The following is a 17,660-nucleotide window of genomic DNA, read 5'->3' as shown; positions in this document are numbered from 1 at the left end:
GAATGAGAGGGAAGGGCAGTTACTAACTCTGATACTCTTATTAAATTTAATTCAGAATTGTTTCTTATTAACAAACTGGTATTCAATATTCCTTAAATGTTACTGCTACTGTAAGAGAAATGACATCTGTCAGTATTCCAGAGTGAGCTTTTCTGTGCATGGAAAGTGTGCCTAGTACCTTACCACAGGAAGCAGAACCCAGAAGCTCTTTTTTTTTCTCCTGTTTCATAAAAAACAAGGCTGAGACGCTGTTTGCCTCAGAACTGGTCTCCAGCCTAGAGTACAACAGCTTGCCCAAGCGCATCAGAGTCTGAAACCACCGTCCCTCTCTGCAGCAGGACTCAAATGGGCCGCCCTCCTGCCAATCAAACACAGAGCAGGAGACCTACTCTCAGCTTCCTCTGTTCAGCATGGGTTGCTAGCATTTCTTAAGTAATGTAAAATGAGTTTCATCTCATAGTCTGGATTCTCCATCTTCCCTCTGTCTGCCTAAGGGAGCCCGGGCATAGAGCATCTTCCCTTAGCACAAACTGAAAGAAGGCCTGTCCCTCTCCCCCAGTCTGGCTTTCCCTGTGCTCCCCAGAGCCAGGACACCTGCTGATTCGCGTCTCCTTGCCTTCCTTCGTCGTGTATGGAGAAGGAAAGATGAACGGACAGTCTTTGAGTGGTGGCACTGATGACACCCATCACGGTCCTCTTTGGAGAGACCCTTTTGGAAATAGAGCCGGTAAGGCAGCGCCAGGAGGCTTCAGACGGCTAAGCTTGGCCGTGGCACACAGGTGGCAAGAACAGGTAGGCTCCCCTCCCGCAGCTGTTTCTTGGGGAACTGCTCCCAGCTTCGTGCCCTTTCTGAGCAGAGGCTGGGGCATAGGTGGTCAGCCGACTCTGCCGAGGATGCTGCTGTGGCCTGAGCTATTCCTGCAGGCTTAGAGGTGGCACCACTGGGCTAGGGCAGTTGCAAAGCCTTAGGAAAAAAAACAGGAAGCACAAGTCAGGAGTTTCACTGTCTTGAGTCTCTTAGATGGAAACTCTCTCCATTGGCCTCTCTGCTGCATAGAAACACGATGGGCTTTTCAACAGAGTGTGAACATCAACTAGAAAGGTCCTCTCCTGGGCATCCAAGTTCCAAAAAAGAGACACAGGTTTTTCTAGCATGATAGCATTCAAGAGTGAACTAGATTTAAGCTACTGATTTCTCCTAACCAGCTCTCGGGAACAGGGGTCAGTGGTCCCGGCAACTATAGGAAGATCATAAGTTCAGAATAAATGGCTCCTGGAGACTCTGGGAGGTAGCCACTGTTTGCTCTGTCAGGAAGAGCCACTCTCTAAGGTGTGGGATGGTGGGGAACAATGTTTCAGCCACCTAAAGTATCCCAACACGGGAAACACTGGAGACACAGCTGAAGGCTGGGTTGTAGATTTGACAGAAGTACTTTAGTCTTAACTTGGGGTGGTTCCAGGGGACACAGGCCATTCAGGTCCCCAGTCATGTCTGGCCAGTCATACTATCAGGTTTCGAATCTCTGGGGTGAGGTGGCATTCGAAACTCTCTAAGATAAATACAGGCTGGAAGTTTGAGAGCCTGCACTTGTGCGTGCTGGGGTTGGTTTCTGAGGCAGATGGGAACTGTCACTTTCAGGGCTCAGTCGGTTTGCTTACAGCAACTTGGGCCACCCGTCCTTTGAGCTTCGCCTTATCATGTCCGAGACTCAAAGCCGATGGCTCTTGTAACTTGGCGTGGCTTTCAGAAAGGGTCACTATCACCAGGGCACGGGCTAACCTGGCATATTTCCAGTCAGGAGATCTAGAGGGAGTGGTCTGAAAGAGGCAGGAGCCATTGCTTAGATAGAAACATTTTATTTTTATTTATTTATATTTATGAATTGAACATAATTTTCTTGTAAGCACCATATGACTTTAACAGATCTGTGGATTTTTAAACACAGAGCAGAGCAAACCGTGTCCTGTGGAATTGGCTCACACTCTGTGTCTCCAAGAGTTTTCAGTGTAAAAAAATTTCCGATACAAAGATTCTCCAATAGACTCACAAATGTCAGATAGACTGTTGCCAGGATAGAATGACCTTGGTGTGGAATGCAATGTAGAAATAGCTCCAACTTTGTATGATGATTAATGGCGTGGCATTGTTTAAAAAACAGGAAGATAGACAGGCGTGGTGGTACATATCAGTAATCCCAGCACTTAGCTGACAGGGCCAGGAGAAACATGCCAAGTTCAAGGCCAGCCTAAGCTATAGTGAAAACTAGAAATTGTTATATAGTAATAAATCAGCAATAAAACATTGATTCTGCATTGGGATTAACATAAGTCAAAGCAAGAGTCCGGTGCTTTTGAAAGACATAATTTTAAAGTGGGAGACCAGAGTGCGTGCCTTTAATCCCAGCACTCAGGAGGCAAAGGCAGGTGGGATATCTATGAGTTCGAAGCCAGCCTGGAGTACAAAGTGAGTTCCAGGACAGCCAGGGCTGTTGCTAGCCAGCTCTTGGATGTAGTAAATAGAACACTGGCCGGCTCAGAATCAGCCAGAGGAACTCTGTCGGTGGCCTTGCTGTGAGGAGAGATGAGCTGGCTTAGTGTGCAACTTTGGGTATTTCCTTGGTCTTGCCTTTGTGTCTGTGGCTTCCACAGATGCCACACTGAAGCCCTCGAAGGCTGCTAATGGAGCTGCCCCACTTCCTTCTTACCTGTCTGTATTCTAGGCCTTTTCATACAGCCTGGGTGGCTTGGCTGTTGTCCTTCTCCTCCACGAGTCTAGCTGTAGGAGTACGTGTGTTATCGGTAGCCCTTACATCTGTGGCTGGCACCATGAAGCCATCATGTTGTATCATGGGGTACAAAATGCAATGATATTGGTTCTTTCCTGTTACATTCTTAACATACGAAGTAGCCAGCCCTGTAGTCAGCAGGCATTATGACTAAAGTGTTTGTATTCTGACTATAATAAAACCCTGTGCGTTCTTGTACCGTGCAATACACATCATAGTCTTCGACTTTTGACCGCATTGTCCATTTCTACCTATCTTGACTTCTACGCCAGCGGGCCTCAGCCTTCCTAATTCTGCGACTCTTCAATGCAATTCCTCATGCTGTGGCAACACCCAACCATAGAATTATTATTTTTTGTTGCTACTACATAACTGTAATTTTGATACTGTTATGACTTGTAATGGAAATATCTATGTTTTCTGATGGTCTTTGGTGACCCCTGTGAAAGGGTCATTTGACCTTCCAAGGGGTAGCTAAACACAGGCTGAGAACCACTGCACTACACCTTTGTGGGTATCTTTCTTGCTTGTTTTATGCATTTACATGACAGATTCCAAACTGCAGACTATCTGAGACAACTGGATGGTGTACAATGAATTCAAACAATCTTATTCTTGGAGACTCGGGTCAGAGAGTTGTTTGGTTGTCTCAACACATGCACAATTTCTTCTTCAGTGTTTGGATGGGGTTTGTTGTTGTTGTTGTTTAATATTGGCAGTTTGCTTTTCTGGGACAGAGATCTAATGTAACCCAGGTTGTGTGTGAACCATTATGTTGCTGAGTCTGGCCTCCTGACCCTCCTACCTCCTGGGATTGCAGGTATATGCTACCATGCCTGCTTATAAGTGCTATTTTATAAAAAAAGAAAAATACAAATTTTAAGGTTGCTTGCTTATTTTAGCTCTTTCTAGATGATTTGACTTGTTCTATTGGTTTTGCTTTTCTTTCTTCTCAACAACACTAAGTTCCTTGGAGCTCAAGGGACTCAAACAAATATTCATTAAGCTGTAAACCAAGCCTTATGAGGGTATAGACAAGAACCCTCTTGTGGTAGCGTTAAAGACACCAAGGACAGAGGTCGTGTGGCCTTTGGGTTTGGATAATGAATTCCTCAGTGGTACTCCAGGAAGACCGAGTACATTCTCGGACCCATGACACAGTCACGGTTTACTCCAGTGGTTCTCAACCAGTGAGTTGAGACCTCATGGAAGGTCAAATGACTCTTTTACAGGGGTTACCTAAGACCATTGGAAGACACGGGCATCTATGCTACAATTCGTAACTGTAGCAAACTTAGAGTTATGAAGTAGCAACAAAATAATTTTATGGAACAACATGAGGAACTGTATCCAAGGGCTCAGTACCACAGCTGTAGGTGAATGCTTCCACATTCTTCTGTGACAATGACAACAGCCTAAGCTAGCCAAGCATAGCGTTCTTTCTGGTTCGGGATATTTACTGACCCTGTCCTTCCTTTAAGGAGCCAGAGGAAGAGATAGCCATGGAAGATAGTCCCACCATGGTTAAAGTAGACCGGGGTGAAAACCAGATTTTATCATGCTGGGGGAGAAGGTGTGGCTTCAAAGTACTCGGCTATGTCACGGGAGATATGAAGGAATTCGCCAACTGGCTTAAAGGTATGTGACTAGGCATCCGCTCCTTGGAGAACCGGGGAAATGGCTCTGAGGACATCCTTAGCCGGTGCTTCTCCCTGAATAGGAAGCTCTACTCCCAGCCACCATCTGTTTCTGCTTTGCATCTTCTAACTTGCAAGTCTCTTCCCACCCTCTTCACTGAAGTAGTGGGCAGTGGGCAGGGCCCTATTCGTATGAAATGAAAGGACAATCTCAGTACTTAACAAAGCGAGTTCAACTGCTGATAACTCATTCCTTCGACTCAGTTTGTACCTCTGAGCACCGTGAACAGGTACACCGGTCCCAAGAGCAGGTTGCAGACTGACTAAACAAACTAAGGGGTCAAAGGGAGGCTTCACAAAATATCCCAGAGTTTCACCTCCCACAGTGTCTGGTGACTGTTCAGGCTAGACCTTGGAGTTGTCTTGTCGCTTCCCTAACTCTGTTCCTCTTGTCTCTCCAGACAAGCCTGTGCTGCTCCAGTTCATGGACTGGATACTTCGAGGCATATCCCAGGTGGTGTTTGTCAGCAACCCCATCAGTGGAATCCTGATTCTGGTGGGACTTCTGATCCAGAACCCCTGGTGGGCTCTCTGTGGCAGTGTAGGAACTGTGGTCTCCACTCTGACAGCCCTTTTGCTTAGCCAAGACAGGTAGGAAAACCCTCATATGCCAGCCCCGTCTCTGAACAGCTGGGGTGGCTTCCATGGGTAGCAATGAGAAAGCCACACCCTCCCAGGTAAAAGAACCTTTATTCCACAGACTGCTCTGTTTGCCTTTAGTCATAGGCCAGAGAGTCACCGGTAGGTCTCCTGTTCCCCCCATTTGAACAAGGAGCCTGTCTGAGTACTATCCGATGTGTACGGTAGTCAGAGTTTATCAATCCCCGGAAAGAGCCCACTGAAGTCTGCTTTAGTGATTCTATTATTTATTACAACTTGAAGCAAAATGCTTCTGAGTTTTCAAAACGACTTGGTGGGTTAGCAACCCCTTTGAGATTGTGTGCACACCATTAGTTTAAGATGGATATCTCCTTCCATGGGGAATGCAAAGCCAGCTCAGCTCCTGGGCTAATGAGGAAGGAGCCTCACATCCTAGGATTAGTCCCTCTCTGGTTTTGCTGCAATGAGAAGTGACCACCGGCCAGGAATGCCGTTCAGTGGTAGAGCATTTGTCTATCCTGTACGAGGCCTGCATGATTTCATTCCTGGTATCGGCAGGGGCATCCCCATTTCTTTTGCTAATTAGAATTCCGAAGACAGTCTTTTTTAATATATGTGTTACTTTTCACACCTCTTGTACTTTTCTTAGTTCTAAAAAAATTAAAGTGGCAATTCCATTCAAGTGGCTGATTCTTCCTGGGGCTGGGACTGTGGCATCTCTTGACTTAGCTGTTGCCATTCCCCATCCAGGGACAAACTCTGTGGGAGGCCAATCTCCAGAGCTCTCCGCAGTTGTCAAGCGTAACTTCAATTTCTGGAGGTTTACTGAAGAAAGACTAAGGGCTTTGAAATTATCGTCCAGCCTCTGACATCCTCAGCCCAGGGAATAGATATGACAGCGGCTTACTGGTTGTACCCGTTCCTTGCTGCAGCGTCAGATAAAAAGCCAAAACCTCTCACACCAGCTGCGGTGTGCTCACTGGCTGCAGCCCCGCCCCTCAGGCCCATCTGACCTAACCAGCTCACTTTGCTTTTAGCTCACAGGTCCCCATGGTCATGACCTGTGAGAGTCAAGCCGGAAATGTTCTCTGTTGTCCTTTATGGTACCATACGTTGCCAACTCTCAGGGTCTGAAGATGAGAAGTTTGCCAAATTAAAGGTTTATTCTACATAAATATTCCCTCTTGGGCTTCTAGTTCCCCTTATAGCTCCTGACAGAAAGTCCATTAGAGACAGAGCAGAGGCTCATATAATCGACAGTCTTTGGAAGTGAGGTTAAATGCCAAGCACAGAGGGGGTGCCTTAGTCGGGGTTCTCTAGAGGAATGGAGGAGACAGATTGAATACCATCACAGATGGATTTCTACAAGGGGCACTGAGAGCGCACATCACTAAATAGGCACCTAGCCAAGTAAAAGCAGCCGTTTTACCTCTGCAATAACCTGGAGATGCATTAGAGGCAGCAGAGTAGAATCTGAAGAACACGGAAATGTGGGCTAAGCTGACGTCGGATGTTCCTAAAGGATTTGCCTCCCAGGAATCGTGTGTTGAACTGAGAAATCACTTAAGACTGTTTCAAATGCTGAAAGCCCTGTTCGAGGCAAGGTCCTTAATGATCTAAACGACATATGAATTTTCTTAGGAAAGGCTGAATGAAGGGCAGATTCTCTCGCTCAGGTCCCCATCCCTCACCAGATGCTCGCCTTCCTGCAGCTTGCAGAGTAGCTCGGAGGGAGTTGGTCCCTGTACGCACTTGAGAGTGAAATCCATGTAGATTTCACTGTGCAATTTAGTTGTATCCGCATGGTTCCTAAAAGGCTTTGAAACGCATGCCCAGGTATGATGGGTTTTTAAAATGGCTGTTAGGTAGAAGTTACAGCTACTGCTTACCTTCCAAGTTCACCCAGGCGATGTTTGTACTGCCCCCCCCCCCCCCACCGCAGATCAGCGATAGCAGCCGGGCTCCAGGGCTACAATGCCACCCTGGTAGGAATACTCATGGCTGTCTTCTCGGACAAGGGCGACTACTTCTGGTGGCTGATATTCCCTGTATCTGCTATGTCTATGACTTGGTAAGTTCTGCCTGGTCTTCAAAATGCCCGTGGAGGGTGGGGAGGGGGAGGAGTCAGTGTCTAAGTGCACGCTTTTGTAAGATGAAAATTATTCTGCTAAATTGTGTAACACTGAGTGTGTCCTCAAATTTTACACTTCTAAAACAGCTAAAAGGGGCCAGCAAGTTGGTTTAGTGGATAAAGAGAATCATAGCCAAGGATAACAATCTGAGTTTGATCGATAGAATCTACATGGTGGGAAAGAACTGACTCCCAAATCATCCTCTGACCCCTACAAATGCCCTTCCACATAGGTCCACACATGTGTACTCACCCACACAAACACAGACTAAATGTAAAATAAAATGAAAACAGTTGAACGGGCCAGCTATGGTGGCATATACATGTAATCCCTGCGTTCGAAGGCTAAGCAAGGCAAAGGGTTGTAAGCATGAGGTCAGCCGGGGAGTTCCAGGCTAATCTGTCTAGAGAGGCAAACCAACTCGATAACACATGCTAATGTTTATGTTCTGTGGTTTTTACCACAGATTAAAAAATATATATACTCAAAAGAATTAGAACTAGGTTCTACCTTTGGTTACAGGAGCTAAAGCAACCACTGTAAGAGTTGTGGATTTCCTTCCAGTTATTCATCAGTGTGTCAAAGCCTGCTGTATGCCCCTTCATAGGGCATTCCTAACCTCAGCTGCACATTAGGGCACATAGCTGCTCTGGGGTGTTGCCTCAGCGTTGAGGGTTTCAATTTCAAGTCTCCCTAGGTGATTCTAACGAAGAGCTGAAGGTGCCCACCCCCCCCCCCCCCATTGCAACTGAGTTGCTGCCTCTTTTTTTTTTTTCTGAATCCAATTCTGTCTTTATAAAACCTGAACCTTTATGCTGACATCGCCTTAATTTCTTTTACTAGAAACAAATTTGTCTTTCCGTATCCTATCTAAAGTATAGAGTACTAATATGCTCACAGAGGAACTTAAGAAACCCATTACGGGCACTGCCTGCAGGAAGGCTCCACCCTGGTTACCTCCAGGATGTTGGGAGCTGCTCTGAACAAGACTGGATCCATGGGCATCAGGTGATCCACACTCCCTCAACTAGGGATCTGTTCTGATCTGACAATGATGCTTCTCCATTGGACCAACAACTGAGAGTGACCCAAAGGTCTGGGGAATCATCTACACCATCCAAAGCACGCCTAAGCTTGCACGCCTCAGAACTAGGAAGTTGCAAGCGAAGGCTCAAAGACAGACACTGTAAGACCTTCCTTCCCAGCCCGTACAACCTGAATCCTTAGTTCTTTTCTTCTCCAAAACAGACATACATATGGAAGACATGCAGAGTAATGTCTTCCAAATTCAGGATGGCAGTGACTCTGCTGGGGAGGGAGGGTCCCAGAACCCTAGGGCACTAGCTCCATGGATAAGACCTCATCTTATTAAGAGCTCTGAACATGTGGGGTTTTTTTTTGAGATTTATTTATGTATATGAGTACACTGTATCTGTTTTCAGACACGCCAGAAGAGGGCATTACAGATGGTTGCTGGGACTTGAACTCAGGACCTCTGGAAGAGCAGTCATCTGTTAAACAACTTGGCAGAATAGTTTTTATCTTACAAAAGCAGGTGCTTTTTAGGAACCACTGAGCCATCTCTCCAGCCCCCTAAAAATGTTTTTAAAACTTTAATTGTAACTCACTTTGAGCCATCTCTGGGTGGTGTGTGTGTGTGTGTGTGTGTGTGTGTGTGTGTGTGTGTGTACGAGCGCGTGCACACACATGCGTGTATGTGTTTGGTCTTTTTCAAAAATCAGTTGATTTTGTGGTATGTCTTGGAGTTGTCTCTGCAATGGGATCGACCACAGGTTCTCCAACCCTCCACCCCTAGAAGATCTGCCAGCCCGATTTCAGAGCACGTTAGCGACCGCAACAGGACACACACTCCTTCTCCCGTGGAGAGGCTGGCTGGGGGTGGTGCTCAGTCTGGCTGCTCATTAGGGATTCTCATTGTGAAGTTTCTGTTCCTTTAGCCCGGTTTTCTCCAGTGCATTGAGCTCTGTATTCAGCAAGTGGGACCTGCCCGTCTTCACTCTGCCTTTCAACATGGCTTTGTCGCTGTACCTTTCAGCCACAGGACACTACAATACATTTTTTCCAAGTAAACTCTTCACACCTGTCAGCTCCGTGCCCAACATCACGTGGTCTGAGCTCAGCGCCCTGGAGGTAAAACATCAACTCCCCGCCCCTCAGGAAAAAAAAAAAAAAACCCTCTGCAATGACAGTTCCAGAAGACAGCTCATTGGAAATCGGATGCCACCAGAAGCTCAGCCCTTGTTTCGGTGGGTGAGACCACCCTTGAGGATGGTGGTCTCTCACTTGGGGTTAGAGCTTTCATGATCTGTATCCCCCAGTCGGAACAGGATGTTGTACTTTTTGGGCTATGTAGAACCTGCTCTTCTGCCTCCGTATAGAATACGAATAGTTGCTCCGGGTTCTCAAGGTACCTGTATCAAGAAACTCCTCCGAACTGTACCGGAGGACAGAGCGTGAGACTCGGTGTAGATATGGTGCATCTCCTTACAGAGTGTGTGCTTTCAAAAGCCTGCTTCTCCCAAACGGCATTCCACCTCTTCCCACCGATGTTTCTAAGGAAATTTGCAGATTTGGGGGCGGGAGGGGCGCGTGCGTGCGTGCGTATGTACGTACGTACGTACGTACGTACGTACATGTGTGCGTGCCGTCTACAGATTGCATTAGAGCTTCATGCATGCCAGGCAAAAGCTCCGCTTCTGAGCTGAATCTCAGCCCCCCACTTAAAACGTTTCTGAAAATAAGACACTTGAATTCAAAGAAAACAAGAGGAGCTGCTGGGTTTGTGTTTGTTTGTTTGTTGTTTGCTTTTCTGGATTTTGGGTTTTTTTTGGGTTTTTTGTTTTTTTGGGTTTTTTTTTTGTTTGTTTGTTTTGTTTTGTTTTTGGTTTTTGACTCTTGTTTTGAGATCTAATTGACAACAAAGCACTAATACCTAAATTAAGTTAAAGATCTTTTTACTACATGGTACAAATGTGTTTTTTCATTCATAAAGTTGACTGTAATTGCTTCTCAATCATGGACGAGATAATCTTGTTCGGTTCACTGGCCTTTTAGACTGGGCAGGCAGCTCAGCTGTGGTAGTATCTCTGCGGCCAGCTGATAGCCAGAGCTGTTGGACAGCAGGAAGCCACTGAAGCATGGCCGGTGTCCCTGCGGGCCTTCCACACCGGAAGCCTCACAGTGGCCAAGTATCTGAGCTAGTGTGAAAGTCGGTGAGCGCAGAGGTCTTGGGGAGCCTTGCTCGGTGTGCCCCTGCATTCATAAGATACTGAGACCGACCTTGAAGAATAAATAATTCTAAAAATAAAACCCACCCCCGCACATCTGGAATCCACATTGTATACGGTCGCGGCGGGCTCCTTGGCTGCTGTCCGAGTGGCTACAATGTACACTTTCTGTTGCAGCTGTTGAAGTCTCTTCCTGTGGGAGTCGGTCAGATCTATGGCTGTGATAACCCGTGGACAGGGGGCGTTTTCCTCTGTGCTATCCTGCTCTCCTCCCCGCTTATGTGCCTACATGCTGCTATTGGGTCATTGCTGGGCGTCATCGCAGGTGAGCGTAAGACTTTTGACCGAATACAAACGTCATTTCCACACCTTGCGTGTCCCACGCATCCTCCATGCTACGGAGCTTTCTGGAGGTCACTAGGCAACAGAAACTCTTGGGATGTTCCCCCTGGCCCCACAACTCACTGCAGAACGTCCTGCTCATGGTGCCAAGCTCTGACGGCTCGTGTTTTTGCGTGACAGGACTCAGTCTTGCAGCTCCGTTTCAAGACATCTACTTTGGGCTCTGGGGTTTCAACAGTTCACTGGCCTGCATCGCCATTGGAGGGATGTTCATGGCGCTCACCTGGCAGACACACCTCCTGGCCCTTGCCTGTGGTGAGTATCCTGCATACAGTATTGAAGAGGGGTGGCCGTGAGGGCTTGATCGACGTCACGGGCAAGCAGTAAATAATTATATAAGGACTTTAAAAGGATCCCAGGAGAAGTTCGAACTGGGATTAGAGTTCGCGTTTACCACTAGCTAATTGTGTGAGCAAAGCAAGTGATGCTCCTCTGGGGGAACTAAAGTGATCTTTGCCTACTACACTGCTTATTGTGAAGGAAGAGCCTGGAGTCCCAGTAGCCATTCTGTATGATATATATTTGGGGAATAGATCCATGACCTGAACTATGGGCTTGGTGTGTGTGTGTGTATGTGTGTGTGTGTGTGTGTGTGTGTGTGTGCGCGCTTTTGTTCAGTCCACAAAACTAAAAGTAAATATAAAACTATGTTGCTTGACCTGAGCATGTACCCAAACCACTTGGAATGTTGGTGAAGACACAGATTCCCCCTAGATCTCCTCACTAGCCTCTGATGCAGGCTTAGAGAAACTTACATCTCTGACAGAGAACCCACCAGCTTTTCAAGCCCAAAGCTCTTGAGGCTGACCTCATATCAAGGAGCCACCGCAGGGTTGAAAAACTACAGCCAGGAAGCAGCCTGGGGTGCAGATATGGCTTCTAGGTTGGATTTGGTCCTCTGGGATGTGATGTGTTTCAACACTTCCTTAACCCAAGTTCAACGAGAAGGTGGGTTTGAGGGTGCTAGGGTCCAGTCTAGCTCGGCAGTCAGGGACTACTAGGGATCACGAAGGGTTAACAGGTTAGTTCTCAGCTTGTGGTCTCCAGGCCTCTCTGCTATTATATAGAATTTTCACTTTAGATTTATGTAAACGGGACCTTTTGTACTTCTTTGTTTAGTAACTGCTGCCGTTAGTGATGTGTGTATTCATCCTGTACTGTAGCTCGGACCACACTGCCATAGTGTTCCTTCAGAGGCAGTTTGGCTGGGGGAACCTCTAGGGTACTGGGTGCCCAAGAACAGCTTCCTTTCTCCCTGATTTATGTCTTAGTGCAGCTTTCTAAAAACAAAACTAGATTTGAGGACTTTTTTTTTCCTTTCCTACCATTTTTGAAAATTGTCCTCTAAGACTCCCATTGCCCTTTTCCATCCCAAACCACCATGGAGACTCCCAAGAAGAACATCATTCTCATGAAGAGGTCATTTTACTTTTCCTCTCTGGACATTTAGAATTTCATCTTTGCATAGACGTTATTTTTCTGTTGCCCGGCTAGCTGTGAGGGTTCCGTGTAGGATCCTTTCAGTGTGATCTCTCCTGTCTTTCTTTAATTCTGGGATTTTATCCGCTTTTAATTTTTCAACGATCCTCTGAAAATATTCCTTTCCTTGTGGGTTAGTACTGTGTGAGCTTTCCCATCGCTGCGGTCTTCTTAGTTTCTCCTCGTTGTCCCTTCACAGGCAGGTCCAGTTTAGTCAGTCAGCGGATCAGTCTTGGGGCTTTATCTGCTGTGCTTAATCCATTGTGGTTTTGCTTTTGCTTTAAGCTTCACCTGCAGTGTTTGTTCCGTTTGGGTTTGTCTTCCCTGGCATTAGCTTTCCTTGGATATCTCCTTTCCCTGCCCTGGCGTTAGCTTTCCTTGGATGTCCCCTTTCCTTGCCCCGAGAGTTTGTTTTCCATGGGACTCGAGCCTGTTTGAGTGACAACTCTCAATGGGGATTGGAAGCCAGGGCCTTGCTCACAAGAACCATGGCTCTACCTCTCAGGATGTGAGGCCTCTGCTGGTTGAGGTAACATGGATCCTTTACCTAGGGCCAACTTGTCATGCCGAGAGGTAGATACAGGGGCTTCTAGTTTCTAACCATTAAAGACACTGCGCCATTGAATGCATTTGGGATAACCTGCCAAACATATATTATACTAATATTTCTGTATGCCCGATGTCCACAGAGGTGGAGTTCCTTCCCAGAGGGCTTTGCAGGTCCTTCTGAAGCTCACAGCATGAGAGTATCAAGTCTGTCCCCACTATGTCCCAACAGATTTTCTTTTGATTGATTAATTGATTGATTGATTGATTGATTGTGAGTACACTGTCACTCTCTTCAGACACACCAGAAGAGGGCATCAGATCTCATTACAGATAGTTGCTGGGAATTGAACTCAGGACCTCTGGAAGAGCAGTCAGTGCTCTAACCACTGAGCCATCTCTCCAGCCCCCATTCCGAGCAGATTTTTTAAATAGCCACACATGAACTCTCAGGACAGACCTCCAGCCCCTCTTTCAAAGCAAGCCTTTTTGTAAAATGTCACAGCAAGTTTCGGCTTGCCCACGTTGCCCTGTCACTGACAAACAAAAGCCCAAGCTTGTTTGCCAAGGTAAATACATAGCAGACAGCGGTTACAGAACTGCTCTTTTCTCTCATTCCATATGTCTCTATCAGGAAGAGGACTTGAGAACCCGTGATGGCATCCGGCAGGGCTGCCCTCCTTACCTGTAGACCAGGACCAGTGTAGCCAAGCACTAGCCTTGTTTGCTCTGTTAGCCAAGAAGCTAGAAACCCTTGTACTACTTGGCAGTGGTTGGGTTTCTATGGCAGGTCTCACCCATGACAGCTCACTGACAGGGGCATTGTCCGGCCTCTTGCTGAGGTTTGAGAGCCTTTTGTAATGCAATCAAAGCTTTGCCTCCACATCCACGGGCAGTAGGTAGACGCTTCCCTGGTGTAAGCCAGCCCAGCTGTTCACTGCAGGTATTGAAAGATGAGCAGTCTGCCTTCACTGTGAAGAGAGCAACTCGAACCCAGAGGTTCTTAGTACAAAACCCAGGAGTGCAAGTGCCAGAAGCCTTAGAAGCGTGTTGGGCCTTTGAAGGAAATAAGAGACAGCGCTAGGGAGCAGGCCAGGATGCAGCTCATGCTGAGCAGAGGACCAAGGGATGCTGCGTGTGTTGGATGAGTGAGTCCGTTCTTGAAAATGACTCGAATTGATGGAGGTTTTCCCACCTCAGCCATGAGCATCCTTCTTCCTAGAGTAGGGTCCTTGCAGTCTGCCAAAACAGACGGGTTCACAGTGCTCTGGGGGCTTGTGAAATTGAACTGTTTCTGAAGACAAGCCCTCATTAGCCTGAGAAACTAGGGCATGAGGAGATTCACTGAACCATTCAAGGAACATGGTGCCAGGGACAAATGTTAATTAAAAAAAAAAAAAAAAAAAAAAGACAGTCGTTAGTTCAGAAAATGAGGACCAGAGATCTCTCTCATGGTTTTTGCCGTACCCCTCAAGAAAACTCACTGATTGATAGGTGATTGACTAATTGATAGATTGACTTGGTTACTGTCTAACAGTGGCCAAATGGCTCTGTGGACATCATAGGGAAGTTCTTCAGCTTGATCCTGGAAAACCTGCTGACAGTCCCCAGCCCAGCCTCCTCCTCAGGGGAGACAGAGAAATGGACAGCTGATTAAGCCCCTTTGTTCCTGTTGCTTTGCATGTAAAAGACACACAGGTGTGGGTGAGCCCTTTGGGGTGTTTTCTTCTCCAAGGCAATAAAAATGTCAGATGCTGATTGATGAATCTGCATGCCCACCTTTGGCATGTGAAAAGGCATCTTGTGATGGAGGGTGATGAAGGTCCCAGGGTTGTGCTCTGCTTCTGCCAAGCTCCAAGCTACAGGCTCCCTTTCTAGACACAGCTAGAGGGTAGAGAACCCCGGGCTGTCTCACCTACACTCAGTCATGGCTATAAAAAAAAAAAGCCTTTTCCTAAAGCACTACTACAACAATGAGGAAAAAGAAACCTGTACTACAAGACTACTTTTATTGAGCACTTACTGTGTGCTGAATTTTATTGAGCACTTGCTGTGTGCTGAGTCGTATTTCCTCCATGCTCACCCAGCCCAATGAAAGAGCTGCTCTCATTGCTTCTTCTGTACAACCAAGGAGGCGGAGCATAGTAATGAGCCCAGTGAGTTCTGCAGGGATGGGCTGGGATCTGAACTCAGAACTTCAGAGTCTAAATCCACATCTATAACTAGGAACTGGGGTGGGGTGGGCTGGCTGGTAGAAAGCAGAAGTGTATGCACAGTCTGGGATACTGGCAAAAGTACATCACCAATTAGTGTCCTCTCCTCTTCCTGTAGCTCTGTTCACTGCCTACTTCGGAGCCTGTATGACACACCTGATGGCTGTGGTGAGTCTTCTTTGTTTGTCCTCGGCCCGACTTGCCAGGACCCTGACGCCCATCCAGGCAGCACCTGGCGGCAGGGTCCATGACTGTGACCACCACTGTTTACCCACACGCTGGCTGTTGGTCACTCTCACCCCCTAACATCACAGCAAACTTGAGTCCAAAACTATAATCACCAGGGTAGCTACAAATGCTGCATGGCTTGGCGTAAAAGAATAACTTTAACAATAGCTTTATCAATAGCCTGATACCACATTATCACATTTCCACTGAACTCTGGTGAGAATATAGTTTACTTATTACAAAAAGCACACCCGTGGAGTAGTTGAGAAACCAGAAAAGAGCAAACAAGAATAATTGACTAAAGGGACAGGTAACTGTCTTCAGACACACCAGAAGAGGGCATCAGATCTTATTACAGGTGGTTGTGAGCCACCATGTTGTTGCTGGGATTTGAACTCAGGACCTCTGGAAGAGCAGTCAGTGCTCTTAAACACTGAGCCATCTCTCCAGCCCAGACAGGTATTGTTTTCAATCCAACCAATTCTTTTTATATCTCTAGTCTTCTCAGAATCTCACCCACACTTCAATTAGACTTTTCAAACCTAGGTATTATTTCTAAGCAAATCTTTGCTTTCTCCTTAGCCCAGGCTGGCCTTAAACTCACTGTGTAGCTGAGACTTGCCTTAAAATGGTAGCCTGCTACTAACTCTGGCTTCTTCCCTTTAACACTGTCCTCTGCCCTTTGATCTCCTACCCCTCCTCCAAGAAGCCAAGTATTCCCTGCACTGGGACCCTTTACTTCCTAACCCTGAACAGAGACCCCCATCTCCTATCCTGCAGGTAATGCGGGGCTCAACCATACGTTCACGGTTGCCTATGGGTCCCAGCAGTATTTGACTCTCTGAGGAGGGGTCTGGAGATTCAGCATCTCCGTGGTGGGAAGATTCTAATGTAGATCCGAACAATGAGGATCAGGGTCTGTGACCATGATCACCAACGCTCCTCGTGTGAGGATCTCAGCCACTCCCCTCCTAACATCACAGACACTCTAGTCCAAACTACAGTCGCCAGGCTTGTTATGAGAACTTCTTGGAGTCCTTCACGCCCCAAAGAAGAAAACACAAAGGCATCATTGGTCTGGAGACCAGAACTAGACTGATTCTACCCTAGTTAGCTAGGGAGATCCAGAAAGCTTCAGATCCCGAGGCCCCATCTCTTGATTTGAAGATAAAGTAGGTCTCGTGTAAGGAGTGTTTGCTTTTCGGACTGCCCCAGATGATTCCAGTGTTAAGTCAGGTTCCCCCATTCCCCATCGGACTTCCGAGAGCGCACAGAAGAAATGCGACTTGACATAGCACCTACCTCAAAATTTAAAAAGCCTATTTAGGAGAGAAAGTAGAAAGAAAGAGTGCAAGAGCACAGAGAAGCCAAGGTCAGAAAGGTCAGAGAAGACCTTCGTGGGTGCGCGGAGAGGCCAGGGGATATTAGCAATTTGATGTCACTCTGTATGTTTAATGTCATCCTAGCACATTGTGTGCAGGGAGTCTGAATACGTGAGAAAACTGGGCAGACATGCAGAGGAGACAAAGTTGTGAATGACAAGTTACGAAAACATTTCAAATGGTAGATGCCCTGAGATCTTAGATACGACTCGGTGGACCCAAGCAGAGTCCAGAACAATGCTCCCCTCCCCCCCGGGGTGAAAGTTCAGGTGGCCCACTGTGTAAACGCACTTTAAGAAGGAATCTCAAAAACCAACTGTGTGGCCTGTCTCTTCTTCCCCAGGCTCACCTGCCAGCTTGCACCTGGCCCTTCTGCTTGGCCACACTACTCTTTCTCTTGCTGACCACGAAAAATCCCAACATCTACAGGATGCCCCTCAGCAAAGTTACCTACTCGGAGGAGAACCGCATCTTCTACCTGCAAAACAAGAAGAGGATGGTTGAAAGCCCCCTGTAAAAGCCACTCCACCCAACAGCCGTGGTCATGACTCGGTTCTGAGCGCAGCTCTAGTTGGCCTCCGGGTTCTCCGCAATTGCTTTTCTTCACTGGGAACAACTTTCATAACTCTCAGCGACTCATTCTTTTGCTTGCTTTGTTTTTCTTTTTGACTGTATATTGTCAGTCATATGAGAACCTTGTCCAGGTAACGTTTTCTCTGGAATGGGGTTCAAACCCCGCTGTGCAGGGGGGGTGGGGGAGGCAGAGTATCACTAAGACTATTTATAGTCTATACGTTCCAACAGAAGGAGGAAATGGAAGCAACAATTCCTGTTATTTAAAGCTATCTTTGGTGTCAGTATTAACTATTAAGCTCTGTAAACACGGAAGCCTTGCAGAACTCACAGGCACAGAAACAAAGCAGCCCGAGTTCTCAGGTCGGCCGTTT

General features: G+C 47.0%; 1 protein-coding gene across 1 annotated transcript; it reads left to right on the top strand.

Moving 5' to 3' along the window:
• Window positions 1–636: 636 nt before the first annotated feature.
• Window positions 637–17,230, top strand: SLC14A1 (solute carrier family 14 member 1 (Kidd blood group); the record flags this gene model as incomplete). Its single annotated transcript, XM_080919784.1, has 9 exons — window positions 637–792; window positions 4,268–4,424; window positions 4,885–5,074; window positions 7,026–7,154; window positions 9,174–9,366; window positions 10,641–10,788; window positions 10,986–11,120; window positions 15,222–15,271; window positions 17,057–17,230. The coding sequence occupies exons 1-9, from the start codon at window positions 646–648 to the stop codon at window positions 17,228–17,230; spliced, it is 1,323 nt and encodes a 440-aa protein (XP_080775910.1). The 5' UTR covers window positions 637–645.
• Window positions 17,231–17,660: the final 430 nt, after the last annotated feature.

This window comes from Micromys minutus (assembly GCF_963924665.1).
Source record: "Micromys minutus genome assembly, chromosome: 8".
Classification (NCBI taxonomy): Eukaryota; Metazoa; Chordata; class Mammalia; order Rodentia; family Muridae; genus Micromys; species Micromys minutus.
This window is presented reverse-complemented; position numbering and strand designations above follow the sequence as displayed.